Below are 21,054 nucleotides of genomic sequence, written 5' to 3' on the forward strand. Positions count from 1 at the left end.
AAGCAAAACAAGGAATTCATTCACTACTTCCCATCAGCAGGCAGGTGTTCAGCCATCTCCAGGAAAGCAGCACTCCATCACGCGTAACGGTGACTTGGGAAGACAAAACACCAGAACTATGAACATCCCCCCCCTTCCTTCTTCTTCCCACAGCTTTTTGTTGCTGAGCATGACGTCATATGGTGTGGGATATCCCTTTGGTCAGTTGGGGTCAGCTGTCCCGGCTGTGTCCCCTCCCAACTCCTTGTGCCCCCCAGCCTGCTCCCTGGTGGGGTGAGAAGCAGAAAAGGCCTGGACTCTGTGTAAGCACTGCTCAGCAGTAAGGAAAACATCCCTATTGACAAACACTGTTTCCAGCACAAATCCAAAACATAGTCCCATACCAGCTACTATGAAGAAAATTAACTCCATCCCAGCCAAAACCAGCACAGCGAGCAACCCTGAAGGCAACAAGGTTTATAGCCTGCAGTGAAAAGCCACTCACTTGCAGAAAAGCAAGCATTCCTGAACTCTTTAAAACCAACTCAGAATGCAGTTTTTTAACTACAGATTGTGAAGAGTATATACAAAACTAACTCAGAACATAACGTCTTCAATATTTTCATATACCTGCATATTCCTTTTAGATCTGAATTTGAATGTGTATTCCAAAATTCCTACCCTATATAATGCATGAATTTATACAAATAACAAAAATAAATACGTAGGAAAAAAAGTTTTCTGCAAGTTCATCAAAAAAAAGTCAGATTACGCACATTTCAGTAATGGTTTCTGGAAGGTTCGTTGGGATCTCAGTAAGGCCTTTCCCACGACAGTCCACAATGTTGTTACTACAGGTGCATGCAGTAGGGCAATGCAAGACACTGCAGGACGGAGCCATGAAGGATTGGTGACCTGCAAAGGAAAAGAGTTTCTCCTAAAGTTGCACAATACTGTCAAACAGTAGACCAGTTTACCTCAACAGTAAAACATCACATTTTACACTTTCTTGAAACAATTAATGCAGAACTTCAAAAATAAACATTGTAGCCTATCAATACTTTTGAATTGCCTGAATTTAAATACCCCCTTAATAGCAACAAGTTGATACAATACTGAGAGATGAAAGACAAATGCTCAACTACTGTGCAGGCATCACATCATTTTTCAACTTCTTTAGCAACTCACATTCAAAATTGTCTTGTTAAAGAAGACTAAGTGTGATCCATTCTTCAGGTATACTTTATTTGGTGGTTTAAAAAAACTCATTACTGATTTATTTAGTTTTCACAATTTTGTGTAATATTAAAAATGCATGTCAACAGAAATGAATGAACTTTGTCATAAAAACTGAAGGTGTCCTGCTAGTTATGTTCTGTTCTGCAAATACTTATTTGAGTATAGTCCTTCAGTTACATATTGCTTACAGAGAATTTTGGAGTTATGATGTTTTCATTCAGTCACTCAAAAATTTAAAATAAAAGCTTTGACTTCAGAGCTTATACTCTCACTCTTTGTGTTAGCTCAGCAGACTTCTTCCTCCCACAATCTAATATTCTTACTAACTCAGCTGGCTAATTTACCTGACTTCCAACCCTCTCCTCTCCCCGCCAAGTTCTTGTGCTATATGTTAAACTCAGCATTTATAATTGCATTGAAACATAATCACTTCATATTTAGGTATGTTTTAGAAAGTAAACAACTTATTATATTTTCCTGCAAATAGATAGATTGCACATTTTATAACATATTAATGCATTCATTCTTGTATCGATTTAATGATACAGAATTGCTGTTTTGTAATGATACAGAAAGGCACAAAGGGATGAGAAAGGCATGAAGCCCTCTTTTTCTTTCTTTTTTTATTAAGGTAAAAAAAGCTAGAGACTGTTTTGAAATTCTCAGGGAAAAAAACCTTCTTAACTATGAAACCACAACTTAATCTAAGATCTCTCTCACTATATTTAATGTCATATATTAACATAGGAAGGGTATATTGATAATGTAAGTTGCAGCCAGTGCTGTTCCTACTTACAACTTCAAATAACAACTGCTTGAGTTTTAAATTACTAAAAGGTTAGTCTTTTGAGATAGTAGTTTACAATATAATAATTTGATTTCACATTTATGTACATGTTACAAAAGTACAAGCAGCTGCCAAAACTAGTAACACATACTAGTCTTTTTATACTAACAGGCAGGAAATATTTCACCTGCATTTTTTAAACAAAACATGGTTATTCCCCTTCCTCAAAATCTGCATTATAAGAACCAAGTTATAAAACTGGTCTTGACACTTGGGCTCTGCAGCCATACCATTTACAAATAAGATACATGAAGTGATCTTGTTACGAACCCTTTTAAGTGTACATAAAGGCAGAATTAATAGTAAGAATACTGTTAGCATTTGCCATGCGAAGGTGGCAGTGCCTTACACTTTGATGTCAGAGGCTGTATAATAAGGACAAAACATTGTGTTCTCCATAAACTCTTTTAAAAGCATAGATCTGTGCAAATTTTGGCATTTTTGGCAATAGGCTTCTGGGGGTCTGCAGAAAATCAACCAGTAGAAACAACCCTGCTGAATCACTGAAAAGACAGATAGCTCTATTCCAGCTGGTTTTTAATGTTTTTGAGGAAACTTGAAACAGTAGACAAAGTTTACAGAAAATTTTCAATCTGAGTCTAAAAATATTTAAATAAGAAAGATAAACTTGCCTTCTTCCTCATCTAGAAGATATGAATAAAGGAAAAAAAAAATTGAATAGAGAAAATGTGATTAGTAATGAACTGTTAGTCATTTCATTATTTCATATCAGAAAATAACCTGATGTACTAAAGCACACTAATTACATTCAGAAAGTTACTTAGGGATTCAGAGTATTATTTAAACTGCAGAAAATAACAACAAGAAAAAGCAACAAGCTGTTAAGTTAAAAAAGAATAATTCCTTATTACTAAAGGCCTTATGTTCTTAGTCAGCGCACCTTTTATTTCATTTTCCGCATCTCTCCCCCATAATTATACTTTTAGAAGGCTATATAATCTATGTGAATGCAGCATTTACACAAAATTTGTAAGGACAGAAGCACCCCTACACAAGAAACAAATAGCAATAAAAATGATTACTTTATTTTTTAATAAACATTAATGCTTGGATTATGCAAAAGCTAGCAAAAGTCAACATGCAGCCCTAGCAATCACTGCTGAGCTGTCAGTAGGTGCGTTTTAAAACAGGACTCGGTGAGCGAATGTTTCCCTTACCACTGCAGACAAATTCCCGTTTTTGGACCTCGGCTACGTTGTGTCCCCGGAGGTGGGACGGCCCCATGCACTGGGTGTAGAGACCGACCCGTGGCCGCTGCCGCAGCCAGTCGGACAGCCAGGCCAGGTGGCAATCACAGTAGAGGTTGTTGGAGTGAAGACGACTGCATGGAAAGAAACACGTCAATACCTTTAAATTAGGAAGAACAAACAGAAAAGCAACCAATTTGCCCAGCCCCCCCTTCAGCAAGCAACTATGCCAATTTATTAATAAGAATTATTAATGAGGAATCAATTTTTCACATCTTTCATTGGAAGTCTGGGAGATAAATGCTAATAAACAGAACTATACAAGCAGCAAAATTACTTTTTATTTGTGGTCTATTTAATTGGAAGAAAAAAGAAGGCTTCCTAATACAGTAACTTATCTGTAGTTTCTTTTCTATTGTCTAAAAGAAAGAAGTAAATATTCAAGAGCTTGAAAGCTGCCATGGGACTCTTTAGTCCAGATCTGTACAAATAGTGAATAAGACAAAACTGTCTCAAGTAAATTGCCCTATAGTACTAATATACTGTCAGAAAAAAGACTTAATAAAAGATTTGGTTTCCAATTAGATATATCTGTAAGTCTGGCCATTATTAGTCTCTATAGAAACAGCCTGCAAAATCTCTTTAACAGGTCATATTCATTTTCTGCTGAACAAGACAGAGTAATAACTCAATATAAACCACCTTCTTTCACATCCCTTTTCTGATTTCCTCTCTTTTTGTTTAATCACAGAAAGAGGGATTAGCTGCTTTTGGCTCCTAGGGACCTACGTTCTAAGCAATGCCTGAAATTAAAAGACCAAATGGCAGCAAGCAATGGAATTAAGTAAGTCGCCTCTGTTGGCAGGGTCCAACATAAGACCGTGGCTCCTTGCCAAGTGGCAAAAAGCACTTTGCCATTGATAAAATATCAGACAAATGTATTCACTAAATTAGGTAAATTACTTTTCTCTGGCTCTTACATTTTGTCAAACTACAGAAAAGGATGCCCACAGCTATAAATCAAATCGTTACTCAGAATCATCCATAACAGAGTAATGTCATTTTGGTCCTTTTTAGCTGATGTGCTCAATCCTAACTAAGTAACTGGAAAGGAAGTGCAAGAAAATCAGAATTTAGACAAGGGGACTAATTAATCCATTAAAAAACCCCCGACTACTGTAAAGCAACATGAAATGTGTAACCAACATAAACAAAAGATTTTAACTTGCTCCCCCCAAATGACTAGAAATTAAAGGCAATGTATTTTCCTGTACTAATTCTTGGGTGGGTGCTTTGCAAACATAGCTCACAATACAGCACACTCATTCAGTACAATCTGTGGCCAGCTGTAGGCAAGAACACCATTGCAAATCAGAACTAATGCCGCTGAAATCAATACGGTTATACAAGCATATTCTGACTGCAAATGGGATGTTACAGCTATAATCTAGGACTCTGTGTGTCCATTTTCTTTGGTTTCTAAAATAAATTTTCAAAAGATGAAATATCCCACCAAAAAAGTGTAAATGTTGCTAATTTGGTTCACTGTAATTTGTGGTTCAGAATATAAACTGTATTTGAGGGTTTGAAAGAGGTACAGACGTTCATGTTTTCAAGTCTCAGACCCGAAAGAATGGAATGAGATTCTAGTCTCAAAATATAACCGAGGCCACCAAAAGCCCATGGTCAGCACTATTTAAGTACTCTTGTATTTGTCCAAGCAAGAATAGTTACAATTCTGTTATGAAATCAACAGAACTACTCACCTGCATGAAGTTTCTTCAGTTACGAATGGTATGTTAACTCCAGCGAATAGCCCTACTGATTTCAAAACAGTTGTGCAACCCAACATGCATAAAGAAAATGGACAGGCTCTTTGTAAAAGTAGTTCTTTAACAGTAAGAGCTACTCTTGAACTCTGATAGAAACATCCCATTCATTTTTGATTCCCACATCACTGGAAAATCTGTTTGAAAGAGAGTCTCAGAACTAAACCTTGATATATTCTGCTTTTGCCACTCAATACAATATATACATTTATTCTTAGTTCAGTATAAACATACAAAAGAAAGAACCCCAAATTGTATTACTTGCATACACACTCTTTTCACTGTGTTTTGTTTTAGAAGCCTGAAGTGTTCTTCTGTGAAAGTCATAACCTCTAAAAATGGGGACCTTATTGTAAATGCTGACACAACTTTAATTATAATAGCACTACCGGATGATGCTATAATTTTATGTTACAAAAAATGTTGGAGAGCCAGTTTAGTTTAATTAGGTCTGCTAGCAGTACAGTAATAAAAGCATAAAGATTTCCCATTTATCAAATCTGACAGCCAATCAAAGATTCTTCCATGTTCCTAAATGAAAAGTGACCCATTCAATAGCTCAAAGTAAAACAAATTTTTGACTTTCAGAAAACATCAATTTCTTTCTCTACACAGCTGTAACATGTAAAAGAGAATCCCTCCCGCCCTCATCTTTTTTGTTAGAAGGTGAAACTTTTCTGTGACTGAATACTGCACTATGGAAAACCCAGTTCGGAAAAGGCCATGAAACCATTTTCATAGACTTACTCATCCCACATCCTAAAAAAGCTGATGGAAAAGGAAGCAACTGCTTCTTTATCTCCTGAGCTCCAAGTATCAGCTTTGGGGTCACCTGTTAGCTTTACCATTCAGAATTAGCTGCCATACACACACACACACAGACTTCACACTCATCAACCTCATGATACCTTTTTCTTTACTGAGCTTATGCTTTCTTTGCCTGTATACGTATTCATAGACCACTGACAAAACTCAGCAGAGGTAAAAATGATACACTGGACTGATAAAAATGGCAGCCAGTTTCAGTGGGACTACTTACAATGTTCTGAGTTTGGGCATATGGTTGAAACTTGCCACGGACAGTCGAGTGATGTTGTTATTATTGAGAGTGCTGCAAAGTCAAGAAGAGGCATATTAACATGTTACAGTTATGTCACATTTACTACACTTTTTAAAAAGGCATAGCTAATGAAGATCATGGTGTACTGTTTTTAGGGATGGGTATCAGGAAAAAAACGCAGGCCCTTAGATGTACTTTTCCTCCTTGTTCAATCCCTGGTAAAACACTATGGTTTGACAATTCCATTAACAGTCCTAAGTAATCTGAGGTCCCAGTAACCTATGATTCACTCAAATGGAGCTTCCACCAAGGTTGAGAACATCTATGGCATTTAAGCTAAGCTTGTCATCCTGATGTGAAAAAGAGAGTTCTTGGAGAAAATGCCTTGATTCTAGGATTCTGGTTTCTCTTTCTAGCTTCTGAGAGTCCATATTTTTTGACAGAGGATACAAGAACTGCCTGTTTTTTCAAGAATTTTAGGAAAATATTAACTCTGGGCTGCAGTTAGTTTTTATATGGAACAGAGTTGCTATAGATGATCCAGAGCTGCATGAACAATAGGGGAGTTTCTGCTATACAATGGAAGGAGTCAGGAATTTTAATACTTCAGCAAACTAATACATTTTAGACAAGGTGCCTGGAACTTGAGATAGGAACTAGGAAAAATCTTAGCCAATTATTGGCTAGCACAGAGCCATCATACTCGGTAAGTGTAGTTTGTAAAGATAATGAAACTTTATGAACGATCCTGCAGTTAAATATTGTCTTTAGGCTGCAAATAAAATGCAAACAAGCTTGACTCCAGAACAAGGAAACAAGCGATAGAATTTACAGTTTTGACTTAGAGATTACTCACTTGAGCAGAATGGAGAATGTGCTATGAGATTTTAAACATATAACTATGGCACTAATAAATAATAATTTCCACTAACCAAACCTTTTTGCCCTTTTGAAACAAAAAGTATTTTACTTTTTCCTTTTTTCTTTTTTAAAGCACAAAGTATAATTTGTGCTCATTTTGAATAAATTTTTAAGTCCTCTCTGATCCTTAAACACAGAAAGATAAATCCACAGCACCCTGAACAGGATCAGGCTATACACCTCCACATTAACCAAGCAATTAATTACTGGTGCAATGTGCTGCATTTTACCTTTGTGTGCTTACTCATTCCGTGTCCTAAATGTTTACTTCACTGTGCATAAGGAATCTCCCCTGTGTGCTTTTAGGGCTACATAAACAAAGAGGAGAATAATCAAAAGAAGAAAAAGGGAGAATCATGCCCCTTTTCAAAACAGAACAAAAATGAAACAACAAAAAATGGCCAAGTGGGTATATCCAGAAAAGGTGTCTTAATGAATAAATGACAACCAGTAAATCTTAGCAGGATTTTCTTACAATTTCCAGCTCCAATAGTTCTTCCTGCATAACTTCTTACAAGGTTTTGAAATCGTATCTTTTCAATGAAGGGAATGGAAATCAGTACTTATTTCCATAGCTGTTAGCTGTTTAAAGAAGGTGTATCTACAAATGTTTTAATTTTCAATTTCAGATGTTTGATGTTTGCCTTGCTATTTTGTATACATGAGCTATTAATTTATTTTTGCAAGGGTGCAGAAAAATATCAGGAGTAGATGTAAGGGATACACACATAAGGAATTAAATAATTTTCATAACTATTTCTACCTAATGATGCAAATGCTTGATTTCATTACAGAGATGTAATTAAAAAAAAAGTTGGCTCAATACCTTTACCTAAGTGTTACATACTATTGCAAAGTATGATGACTGAAAGACATTTTTTTCATTTCTTTGATACTTTAATTTTTTTAATATGAGAGCACTATATATTTTCCCATAGTCTGATTTTCTCTTATTTAAAAAAAAAAAAAAGAAAGAAATAGAAAAAGGAAAAATAAAATTTCACAGAAATTCATAGGGAGGATTATACCTATAATAGTTTTCGTCTTCCAGAATTGTCCAGATTTCAGGTTGATTTTGTATCTTTAACACTAACAGCCTGTAAGATTCTGCAATTATTTAACCAATATATAAGACCTGTTACTTTGGTAAACATTTCAAACTGTCACTGAACAGGATTACAACCTATTTAAAAGCTTTATCGTATACTTGCAGTTTGAACTAATACACACATTCTGTGCTTAGATAGAATAATTAACTCCAAATGGAAACAACATATGTAGTCTTATTTGCTCCTCAGTGCATATACAGTATGGTCTGATCTACTATCTTTCATTCTTTAAGCCATATTGGAAAGGAAGCTGAATTAGATACAAAATCTTCAGTAGTGTTTGAAATATCTATGTCAATTTCTGAAAAACTTAATCTTTACATCATTGCTTATGATATAATTCAAGATAGTAAACATTTAGTTGTAAATTTGAACAATGCTAATATTCTATGTATATTCATTCACAAAATTCTACCTACCTACTTTTTCAGCAGACTATTATTTTAAGAGTTTTTTTTCTTTTTTGCATTCATTGAAATTGATGTGAAAATTTTACCACTGACTTCAACTGGCAAGGATGACCTTTTTAGAACACTAAAAATTGCAAGCACTAAAAAATGCAGAAAATAGTTGATTGGTTTTTTAAAATACACATTTAACACTTCCAATTATAAAGAAAGGCTTGTATTAAAAAACTTAATAACCAAATTAAGACATTACTGGAAAAGTTATTCTGTCATATATGAGTTCCAAAGATAAAAATCTTACACAACATTGAGTTTACTGACAGACAACCAACAATTCATCAACGTCACAATTAGATGTAATATTGAACTCACAGTACATTTTACATGGCTTTATACCAGAAAGTTAACAAAAAACTTGTTATTCTATGATTACAAAGTAAAAAAAAAAAAAAAAAAAAAATTAGCTGTCAGATTCATTCACTCGTAAGCAAGACCAACTATTGCTCAATAATAAAAAACTTTACCACCAGCAGCTCACATATTCTTTAGTTTCTTGGACATATAGACACTATTTATTGCCAGAGAAGCTTCTTTACTTCAGAATCTTAAAAAAAAACCCCAAACACCACAGCAAAAAACGCCTCCCTCACCCTCCTCAAGTTGTTGTGATTTACCAAGCGCAATTCAAACTAACATGAAGTAACTCACTGATACACAGTCTTTCACTTCTCTTAATGCAGAAAGCCCAGAAAAAATGTGACATTTTGACTGACAGAGCAAATATTTCAGGAATGTGTCCTGTGCCTCAGATTCTTTGGGAACTGAGGCACTTTGCTCATTACAGTAACTATTTTCAGGTCAGGGGTCACTGATGATAATTTTGTTACCTTTAACCTCACTGATGGCCACTTTGAGACAGTGAGAAAAAGTATTCAAAAGATTATTGCAATACTAACCTTCAGTGACATGAAAAAGATGTTTTCCTACACATATATTTATTTATACACATGAAATTTAAAATGTTAAAAAAACCCACAATTAACATGAACATGCTAAACACCTTAACACATAACAGGAGCATTTGATAGAAAAGTGCCTCTTTAAAAACATCCAGATTGTCAAATATATGTAGTATATTTTTTCCTTAAACAGAGTCTGAAAGATCAAATTGATGTCAGAGTATACAACAAAGGCAATCCTGAAAATGTTCAGCACTTCAACAGTGATGGATAATTTACACAATTAATTACATTCATTAATACTCCCCCCCCATTTTAAAAGGAAATATATTCTTTTCTTACAGTATCTGCCAACTGTTTTTTGTTTTTTTTTTTTAAATTGTGTTTAATGGCTGTCTTGCAGAGTAAAGGACTATCTCTGCCTCTCCACATCTTTTTACCATTTTATAGCACATCGCAGTGGATTATTTTAAGACATCTTTTCACTAGACCATCCTGACACCAGGCTGCAGCTCGTAGATAAGCTTTTACATTAGTACTCCCCAGATACTGAGCTCTTGCTACAAGTCAGAGATACAAGGAATACTTACAGCACTTCCAGGTCGCGCAGAGCCCTAAATGCCCCATCTTCAATACAGCTGATCTGGTTGTAATCCAGTTGCCTGTTAAACAGATTAGGAAGGCATTTGTAACGGAGACGAGGGCTGGCAGCGTTGGGTGCAAAGGAAGCCTCCCGAAGGGCCGGCGGAGCTAGGCCGCGCTAACTGAAAGGCTCTTGCAAATACGCGAACAGTACGCGTGAGACCGTCACACAGCATGCTGGCCTGCACGCTGCCACAGAAATCCCTTTTTGTTCTGAACTGTCTGCGCAAAACAGCAGCGCTGGGAAAGCTCCAGTAAATAATAACTGCACCTTATATTAAATGCCAAAGGAATGCAATTTCATTACATCAAGAAAAGCTATCCATTAAAAGCTCTCAGCGTCATCTTGCTGAAACAATTTCATTAAGGTAAAGGACGGTAAATCACTTAATGTCACACGCATCCCCTCGGTGACCTAACAGAATCCATTTATCAGAGCAGCCCAGCTGCATGTTAATTCCAGCCGCCGCGGCAGGGACCGGCGAGAGACACCGCTTTTAGGGGTCTCTCTGCGTGCGTGCACGCCTGGCCCGGGTGGGAGGTGCAGGGGGGGAATTAGAATAATTACCTTCTAGAATATTTCTGTATGTAGAAATAATAGTGTCCAAGGTATTTACATACTTGGTTACTTATCTCCTTTAACTCTGCTCCAAATGGAACTAGTATTTCTGCTGTAACCTTCAGTGTGTGGTTTTCTACGTACTTTGTGCTCTCTGCAAATACATGCAGATAGGATGTTGTAACGGAGCACTTGAATTCTGGACATAAAACTCAGCAATCCATCCTATACATTATTAATCGTTGAGTATTAAGTTATGAAAAATTTACATTCATTTCTCTGAAGGATATTATTACCTTTTCAATTCAAAACATTGATACAGTACATATTGCCCAGTTAAAAAAGTCTGCTGAAATTAACAACCATGCAAATACAAAGTCACGGTTTCTCCGCTGATAAAAGCTTTTCCTATAAATACTGCCACACGTCTTAGGCATTTCAGGGCATGACTTGCAAAGCAAAGATGATACAACCTCACTTTAAACAACCAGAAGATCTTCTCCAAGCCGGTAACTTGTCAGTGTCAGATAATATATATGAGTAAATGTGTGTGAACAATACTAAGAAAATGAACAAAATACAAATGAACTCTGCCCTTCCGTCTTCAATTATGTATTAAGTAGCAGGACTAATGAGGCTTTTACTAAAGCATTTTCCGTGATTCTTCTGAATCTGTTTTACTTTATCAATAAATCATCACACCCACTGTTGAATGTAATGTACCAACTTCTATAAAGTTCTTCTAGTTTCATCCATATTTTTCATCTGAATTACTACTACCCAGGAATAAAATATTTTCATAACTGTAACAGTGTCTGTGTTTCTGTGTACTGAAAGCTAAATGCAAACTATCATTTCCTGAATATGATCTTTAATCATTTTGGTGCAATGTTACAGCACCAGTGCTGCAGTGTTGGAATATTTAAGCCTACTTTCTCAGGCTCCTTCAATTTTTACTAATGAATTTCATTTAACAATTAAGTTAATAGCCTTTTTATTTTAAAGAGGTAAAATATATACACAGCACAATTCTCTAACCTCTTGAACAATTCATCAAAGCTATTTAAATTAGTACAATGGCATGAAATGTTACCCTTGACACAATACAAAAGAGAAATTGTTTCCAGACAAATTGGAAAAATCTTTTAATGCCATCAAATTTGCCTAATGCAGTCTGCAGGTTAATCTGTAAAAGGGTGAGCTGTATGTTTGCCCATATCTTATTATCCTTAGCTGTCAATGTATAAATCAGTGCTGACACAGCTTCTTCTAAATCATCCATATTATACACAAAGGAAAATCTTTTAACAGTAGAGAAAGCACTTGAGCAAATCTTGTCCTACACAAACTGAAAGGCAGATTTCTTCCACTAGACTGGCAGCAGTTGTGGTGCACCCGAAAACTTTTGGACTTCTTCCTTTAATGAGTCACCATGACCACTACCTTAGTGAAGGGTGAGTTGTTTTCATTCAAATCTTCTTACCAGAAAGATTACTTTGTTTGCACTGAACTAATTAGTTGGTTTCGGTTTGGGGGAAGGGTATGTTGTAGATGGGAGCAGAGAAATACTTCCTAGTTTTATAAATTATTGCCTTTGAAAGATACGACCATCTTTATGTTTTAGATGATCTTCCATCAGTTATGACCATGATATAAAATGATCAGACACACACCATGAAGAACAATTGGCATGATATATATTTTTTAAGCTATGAAAGTTACACAACTTTGAAGACTGTGTGCCTGGCTTGAATATCAATTATTGTATTTGTGTTAAGGTAAAGATATCCACCGCATATATAATCCAAACAGAAAGTAGACAATACATCACAATCAGTATGTCATTAACTTATGATGTCCCTCTAATGGATATACTGAAGCAGTCTGAATTTTTTTGGATAAAACCAGTTCCTGATAGCAAGTTGTGCGAGTGCTTAAGACACAAGCAAGAATACTAGAGAAAAAAGCACATACTTCTCTGATTTTAAGTTATGTTTTATAATTTGGTTTTAGCCTAATGACTTTCAAAACCACACATAAAGATCTACAATACTATAATTAAACTTTTCTCACCACTAAGTTATTGAGCATACCAATAATCCTAGCTCCATTTTAGAAAACTTTTTTTCCCCTACGAGTTTCTTCTCTTCTTTTTGAATTATTAAAACACCCTGAGCAGGGAAGCTGATCAGACATGGACCAGCAACTCTGGCCCATCCTCATCCTTCCCCTCCCCCCAGTCTCTCTTCATCATCTTCCCCCCTGTCCCATCTCCATGTTGGGTCTTTTCTATGTGGGATCTCTCCACCCCTTTGAAAAGTTGCTATTCCTTTCTGACACCACTTCCACAAAGCAGCTGATTACCTTCAGCAGTGCCATTCCTGTGAAGCTCATAAAATGCCAAACAACAGCTGTCACATTCAAAATCTTTCCATTGTCGCAGAGAATTAATTAGGTTTTGCACCCATATCTGCAGCATTACCTGGGTATTTCATATATTTACTGATCTACTGCTATTTAAAATGTTAAGGTTTATGTGAGTTCAGATATAAGAACTAGTAAGAACTAAATAAAAAGCATTCAACTAATAAGAAAATGTCTGCTTTAAAATGTTTTTTATTTATTGCTTTTGCTGATACAACTTAGACTGTAGAAACATGTTGCTTATATTTTCTTCCCTTTTAGCATATGTTGTCTACCAGATAATGATAAATAAATATATAAAAATAAACCTTGTTATCCCACAAGACTAACAGAAGATGTTGCATACATTTGAAACTACTACCCTCACACAGAAAAAACTGTTATCTGACTCTGACAGAGAAAACCTTCTTTACTCATTCCTAGAGGCTGTGTTAAAAGTCGGACTATTTCAGTCAGTATGTCTGCTTTACTCTCCTGTTCTTCATGACTTGAGGACACTTTGTGGTCCCATGCAAGAGAGGTACCATGCAGTTTTACCTTCTTCTGCTTTGTTCAGAAATGATTACATTCTCTTTGTGTATCAACTTAATGGTAAACATTGTTTAAGAAGTCATCAGAAAAAGTCAGAAGCCTTTCTAGATTCCTACAGTAGCTTCCTCCCCATTAAAACATTTAGAAAATGTTTCTAGTTTTAGCATATTGTACACTGGATTTCATATGATTAAAATTTTTCCTTGGGAAAAGAACAGAGTGCCCAGTATTTATCACTGCAATACAACTTTTGGAAACAGTCATTGTTTTTAATGTCTCCTTATATTTTTTACAACAGAACTGAGTTATGTTTCCTATTTCTCAATTCTTTCTCAATTTCAATTTCAAGGGGAATCAATAACTTCAGAGGAATTAGTTGAGAAATATGTAACAAAATCATGTACGAATTTATTCTAAGTTTTTATCAAACTTCAGATAACTGCTTGTTTGCCATGACTGTTACTATTTATCGGGATTATTCTTTCATTTTGAAGTGCTTTTTTCCTACTTGCTGTTTATTTTGCTAATGTAGTTGATTTTGTTCTTTGCTAAATTTTCCTTGTAAAACATTTTGAATTAATTTTTTTTCCTCGTATACATAATATAGCAAATGATTAACCTTTTTCTTTTACCCTAAAATTAAAAAGCAAGACTTGCAATAATTCCAAGTAAGGCATACTTGCTGAATAAACTAGAAGAAAAGGGAGAACGGATCTATAGTTCAATTGCTCCATACCCTCAAAATTGTCCAGCATTCTATCTAGCTAAACCCACAAGTATCTTCCAGGAGCAAAATAAAAAAAAAAAAAAAAAATCAAAATGAAACAGAAGAATGCCATGAAAAGGAAGATGAACACAGAATGAACAATCTACAAGTTATGTGATGCAAAGATACTATCACATCGGTATGAATTCCCAGAAATAAAGCAATTTAGCAATTAGATGACAAACAGTATCAAGACTATTATAAAGTGGGGAGCAAATATATTCCTGTTCTAGCATGTAAGCCATATTAAGCACATAACCCATGCAAGTTCTGTTAGAGTGGTTTATTTATATATTAATTAGAAAATCTTTATCTGTAGAACCACTTCTACTTAGTTACTCTACATATCAACAAACCTCCCTGCAAGTCTTCACGACATCATTATGTCTCCCCGTTCAGTAAAGCAGAGGCAGTCTCACTTTCCACAGTAGTGTAGATACAAAAGGGCCTAAAGGCTTCTGAGAGTCCAACTAAGTTTTCCATGAGACTTCAACACTGAACAGAAGCATAAACTGATTTTCCTTAAAATTCAAATCCTCAAAAATTATTTGCCTTATTCTCAGTACTTGACATAGCCAAATAAAATTTAAAGATAAAATTGAAGCTAAGCCTTCCTGCAATAGTTTATCAACTCAGTTCAAAATGATCTTCTACCTCAATTTCCTCTGTATTATCACAGGAAAATCTACAAGAAACTGCATAAAACAGCGACATTCGGTACTTTTCCTAGTAAAAGCATAGGCCACATTTTTCATTAGGGTAAATTCAGATACCATGTAAAATTTTGCATAAGTATTGGCACTTGACTTAGCAGATGAAACCACACCTAATTCAGCTGCCTAGGTTTTATTCACCTAACATTTATCATCACTCAAATACATACCTATTCTGGATAGATTTTTACATTCTACCTTTTTTAGACTTTTCCCCAGCGGTTCAAGTGCCAAAAAAAGACTTGCAAGGAAGCTCTGAATTCACATGCAGAAATTTCCGATTTGAAATTCATCTTCAAAGCCAAATACACCGCTTGATTTAAAAACATAATTGACTTTAACATTTCATAAATGAGTTGGTTGGTAAAAAACAAACTGTTTTCATCAGGCCAAATTTTAGGAAAGTAGTCTTTAATGAAAATAACAACTTTAAAAATAGTATTGAAATGCTATTTATTTAAACAGTCAGAAGGAACGACTTTTTCTTCCAAAAGGCCACAAGGTCACTGATCTGTTTGGCAACAAGAGTTTTAGGAGGCACTAGAAAAGTGTACCTATTCTTTTCTTCATTCCTTCAGAGCTATTTTTGACTTTAATAAAAATCTTAAGTATACACTGAATATGTTTCACTAACACCCTGTGAAAATACCTCTTGAGGTATACCTGAAATGCAGGTAGCTGAACAGACTAGTAGTTGAATTAAGATTCTCAGTAAGAATAAGCATGAGAAATACGCCAATTCTAAATTATTAAAGCATGTCTTAGACAAGCAATGCATTTGGATCAGCACTTGTACAGAGGAGTAGACAAATATACTTCCTGTTGCAGTGGAATTTTGTGCATGATCCGAGAAGAAATCAGTAACTAGAACATCTTCAGCAGGACTCTGTTTTTCAGCTGCTAATAAAATTGAACTTCAAAAAAGAAGTCCAATCATTGTCAACAAAGATTAATACAAAATTTAGCTATGCCTTTAGTGACAATGCCAGTTTTAAAACTCACAATCAGCAACAAAGAGGCATCAGGGCAGCAGCAAATAATATTAATCAAGGTTTTGGACACAGGTTAGTGTAATGGGAAGGACTTCGACTGGATGCTGCTGTCTGCCTCTCCCTTTACTACTTCTCCATTTGCCCAGCCAATTTAATCTGTGAAACTACTACATTGCCCTGCAGCCTTTATCCTTGGGGTGACAGCTACAGTGTCCCCCACTTGCTGGGAAAAAATGGAACCAAATGAACACAAAGGCACCAAAGAATAGAGTAGTCAAAAGTAAGGTTAGACTGTGACAAGAAAAACAGGGCATAAGATACTTGCAGGGCATATGATGAAAATGTTCCTTAGTATTTTTGGCATCATTTGATGTTTCATACGTTTAGCATCACAATTCTGCCATGATGTTGGTATATTCCTAGCCATCCTCTGCCAAATATCAATTACACAGCGGAAGAGAAAGTTGGAATCTTAGAAAATTTTACTTCAAACAGAAATGTCATAATATAATTTTATCAAAATCATCAGACTGGGGCCAAAATCTAATTCTCAAAAACTGAGCATAGCACTATTGTTCTTTCAGTGGTGTTTCACATTTGTTTGCTTTTTAAGCCCAGTTATTTTTCTTCCTAATAACCAGATTCAAAAAACAACCCATCCAAATTTACAATCTGGGCAGCTAAAGCATTTTCTTACCATCTTAAATACAAATAAAATTCCTGAGGTTGGGGAGATTTTAAACATCTTTCACATCCAGTGTGAGTATTGTATCACCAGGGAGGGTTATGAAACCATCGTTAACATGTATATTAAAAAATCTGTGTTTAATTTCCAATTTATATGATAATTCCTATTTATTTTTAAAAAACAGTGGGTGCCACTGTGTTCTCTAAAGAACCTAACTTCTTGGTGCATATTTTTTTTCCCTGAAAAAGTAGTAAGTTAGGAGTAACTCTCAGAACTACATTTCCAGAATTTGCACCCTAATTTCTGTCAAGTCCCAGATCAGCAGCTATACTAAAAGTGGATTATTCTTCAAGTCATTGGCCTTGAACAGGAAAATCAAGACTTTGAGACAGAGCAGCTAGTTTTTCTCCTACACCTGAACTGCCAAAATATTGGATACTGGGCTTCCAGTATGGGGAACCCGTACAAAATAAATGTCCCTCATTTTTTGTCACTTTTTCTGAAGAACTTGATTCATCACTGACAATTGGGCTGTGTTGGTGAGAGTGAAGCCAGGATTCTCTGTCTGGCATTTGTGAGATGACATCTGAGTACTGCACCCAGTTTCAGCCTCACCAGTAGAAGAGCCACTGACATGCTGTGCTGAGTCCAGCCAGGGCCACCAAGATGGGAGGGCTGGAGTAGGTGACATCTGGGGAGAGTCTGCAAGAACTGCGTTTGTTCAGCCTTCAGAAGAGAGGGCAAAGGGAGGATCTTATTGCTGCCTACAACTGCCTAAAGGGAGTGTATAGACAGAGCGAGACTCTTCTCAGTTATAAGTTGAGATGCAACAAACAAGTCGGAAAATAGGAAATTCCAATTAGGTATAAAGTAGGTTCGTGGGGCCTGATGGTTTTTCAGGTTTTTCTCATTCTTTTTACTATGAGGGTGTGGCAGGTTGCCTGGGTTGTCAATTCTCATAATGCCTTCCCCATTTTCTTTTATCTTCTACAGAATCTATGCTGTGAACGTTATTAAGAAGATGTCCAGAAAGGAAATATCACAGCCACATTTTATGGAAATGAGAGTTTTTTCTCAGAAACATCAAGAGGACTCTAGAGCTAACATATTAGCAGGAAATCAGAAGATCACAGTGGTATCATCAACCTTAAATGAAGCAATTTGCTTCAGATAATCTGAGTTAACATCTAATTCCCTTTGTTTTGCAAAGACTAGAAGAACATACCATAAGATGTTTTCCAAAATATTCCACCTCCTCGGATAGGGAAGTATTTAGGGGCAGTGAGAGAATGGTGAGTCTCCATTCAGGAACATAAAATATGTAATCGGGTCATGTTCTGTGAGATTTGTTAACTGCCTTTGAAACAGCTTACTAGAATTACTGTATGGGATGGTTATCAATCATTGCATTTAAAAAAAAAAGTCTTTGTAATTTATATTGAAATTGATGTAATTAATGTTGTTACACAAAGCAAATCTTGAATTTACAACATGTTCTAATACAGGTTTCTTTACTCTTTGTACCTTCACCTATCTCTTCCATAAGTTTGGTTAACATCTTTAACATTATGCTCAATTACTGGGCAATTACAGAAAAAAATGATGAAATTAGGACAAATACTGAATTCTGTTTATGACAATTTTCCATAAGTATATACAAATTTTTGGTTCCTGGGCCTTAGGCTAATCTCCCAATAGATGCTAAATTCCTTCATAGAATCACAGAATCATTTAAGTTGGAAAAGACGTTTAAGATCATCGAGTCCGACTGTAAACCTAACACTGCCAAGTCCACCACTAAACCATGTCCCTAAGTGCAACATCTACATGTCTTAAATACCTCCAGGGATGGTGACTCCACCACTTCCCTGGGCAGCCTGTTCCAGTGCTTGACAACCCTTTCAGTGAAGAAATTTTTCCTAATGTCCAACCTAAACCTCCCCTGGAGCAACTTGAGGCCATTTTCTCTCTTCCTATCACTTGTTACTTGGGAAAAGAGACTGACACCCACCTCACTACAACCTTCTTTCAGGTAGTTCACTTCATAGTTTCTTTTGTTTGCAAAGTGATGCTTCCTATACCTATCACTTATCAACTGCCTCCTTAATTTTCTTGAACAATGAAATAAAAATGGTAAAATTCTTGCCATCATCCTACTCTAAGTGTAACGTCCAAGGCTAGATGGAAGGCTACGGTTCAGATCTCCTTCTTGCCTAAGGTTCTGGAAAGGCACAGTGGCCTGATCTAGTTACATAAATGCTGTGCTAGAATGCACCCAACTCACCCCGCGAACTCACTTGTCATTCTGATACTCACATATATACCTCACACAATATAAAGTGCTCTTCCTTACAGGAACGTAGGTAGCATTTACAAGACAGAGAAATGTATTTTTCAGTACTTTCAACTGTAGTGGGATCATAAGGATTTCAGATTAGGGGTTTGGTGGGGTTTTTTTCCCTTTTTTTTTCCCTGGGACCACCAATAAAGGAGGTATCTGTAGTATTTATGCTATCACAATAAACTATATGTCACAGATATGATTTGGACTTTGTGGCAGTGCTATGGCCTTTATGATTTTATTTTTTTTTATTATCTCCTGAAAGAGAAAGGCTTTAAAGGGTGGATCTACTATTTTATGCATTTTAGACATAATTCAGGATCCTTACCTTGAAAATACACACCAATACATAAATATTAGCTTAGATAAAGATTAGCATCCTAATTCAGTTTCTGACTGGAGCTATCTCACAATATATACTTATTACATTCTGAAATACTGCCCTGACACTAGAAAATTCACAATGATGTTGTTATTTTTACTACCAAAGTTCCTTTCTGTAGCTGTATCAATTTTCAAACATAAAAGATCATGCAGAAAAATACAGGCTTCTCCTTGTAGCCAAGCCTCTTTTAGACCATGAATAATGATGGGACCAGTTCTGAATGGAAACTGATAAAACATCCATTAAACAAAGTAACAAAGCTACTTTGAGAAGCACTTGCATGTTTTTGAACATAACAGGTTTGAACAGGATTTCATTGCAGGGAGGAACAGTATCACAAACATGGTTAAATAAAAAAAAAAAAACCCAAACAAAATTTCTAAATATCATATCAAGTAGGCCAATCTCTTGGGCATTCTGCTAAATCTTTGCAAAAATGTCCTCCTAACTGATTTGTGTGCAGTGTTGCGGGCAGCAGAATGAAGTGGAGTCCATCACAGGAAGACAGAAACGCAAAGGGCTTCCTGTCCAGTCCCCTCTTACTGGGGATACAACATCACATTGTCCCCTTTGTAATCACAGAGCACTCCATTTTCAAAGTAGTACAACTAGAAAGTTCACCTTTCTTTTAACACTGGCAGCTTCAGTTAATAAAAAGTATTTCAATGGCAATTACATGAAAACTTCATATAATGGCCTAATACTTCCCTATTTTTATTGATGCCACACAAGATAGCAATTACATTTTTTCACAGCTGCATCACACTGGCAGCTCCATAGTCTTTCTGGAACCCACTAGTGTGTGTCCTCTTTGTTGGTTGTTTATAAGTGACGAGTCCTCAGCTTACAGCAGGGGTTATAGCTTTTCAGTGCATGACCTTACATTTCCTACTATACAAGTTCATCACAGTCTTCAGGTCATTCAGCTCTTTCAATCCACTAAGCTGATCTACCACTCTGAACAGAAAGTCAAAAAAAGTCACTGCTTTCGTTTGTCTTGAAACTCACATATTTCCACATTTAGAAGCCATAAGAATTCAAAACCTGCCCATGAACTTCAGGGTCACTATCTCCAGGAAAGTGAGTATCTGTCTTTAAGAAAAGACTTATTTTACCACAGGAAAAAACTGTGTAAGAAAAGTAGTCACACAAGTACAAAAATATATGCTAGCAAAACTAGATAATAGCATGATTTTTCTTTCCTTCTTTTATACAAGCAAACAAAAGGCAAACTCTTAGAACAAAGGCAAAATGATTTTTTTCACATGAAACAATGAAATGTTTAAAACAGCCTGACATTCAAATATTAAACTCAGAGTACCACAAAAAAATAGTTATAATGCCCTGTATTCAACTCCATTTCAGTGTTTTAGATTTCATATAGGGCAATTTTAGGATGCTCAAGATACATTAAAGTATTTTGCCAAAACAAATGGTAAGTGTTGGTTTTATGCA

At 35.8% G+C, this 21,054-nt stretch overlaps 1 protein-coding gene across 17 annotated transcripts in view; it reads right to left on the reverse strand.

The window, feature by feature from the left end:
- The window catches only part of SLIT2 (slit guidance ligand 2), a 274,697-nt gene that overhangs the window by 94,924 nt on the left and 158,719 nt on the right, over positions 1-21,054 (reverse strand). For 16 of the 17 annotated variants that reach the window (XM_052780382.1, XM_052780381.1, XM_052780383.1 and 13 more), the window contains 4 exons: positions 10,149-10,220; positions 6,142-6,213; positions 3,244-3,407; positions 756-894 (listed from right to left, as the gene is read on the reverse strand). In XM_052780382.1, the coding sequence (XP_052636342.1) occupies positions 756-894; positions 3,244-3,407; positions 6,142-6,213; positions 10,149-10,220 (447 nt within the window). Of the gene's footprint in view, positions 1-755; positions 895-3,243; positions 3,408-6,141; positions 6,214-10,148; positions 10,407-21,054 lie in introns of those variants that run through there. The other variant, XM_052780386.1, reaches the window with a different exon arrangement.

The sequence above is a fragment of the Harpia harpyja genome, chromosome 2 (assembly GCF_026419915.1).
Source record: "Harpia harpyja isolate bHarHar1 chromosome 2, bHarHar1 primary haplotype, whole genome shotgun sequence".
Classification (NCBI taxonomy): Eukaryota; Metazoa; Chordata; class Aves; order Accipitriformes; family Accipitridae; genus Harpia; species Harpia harpyja.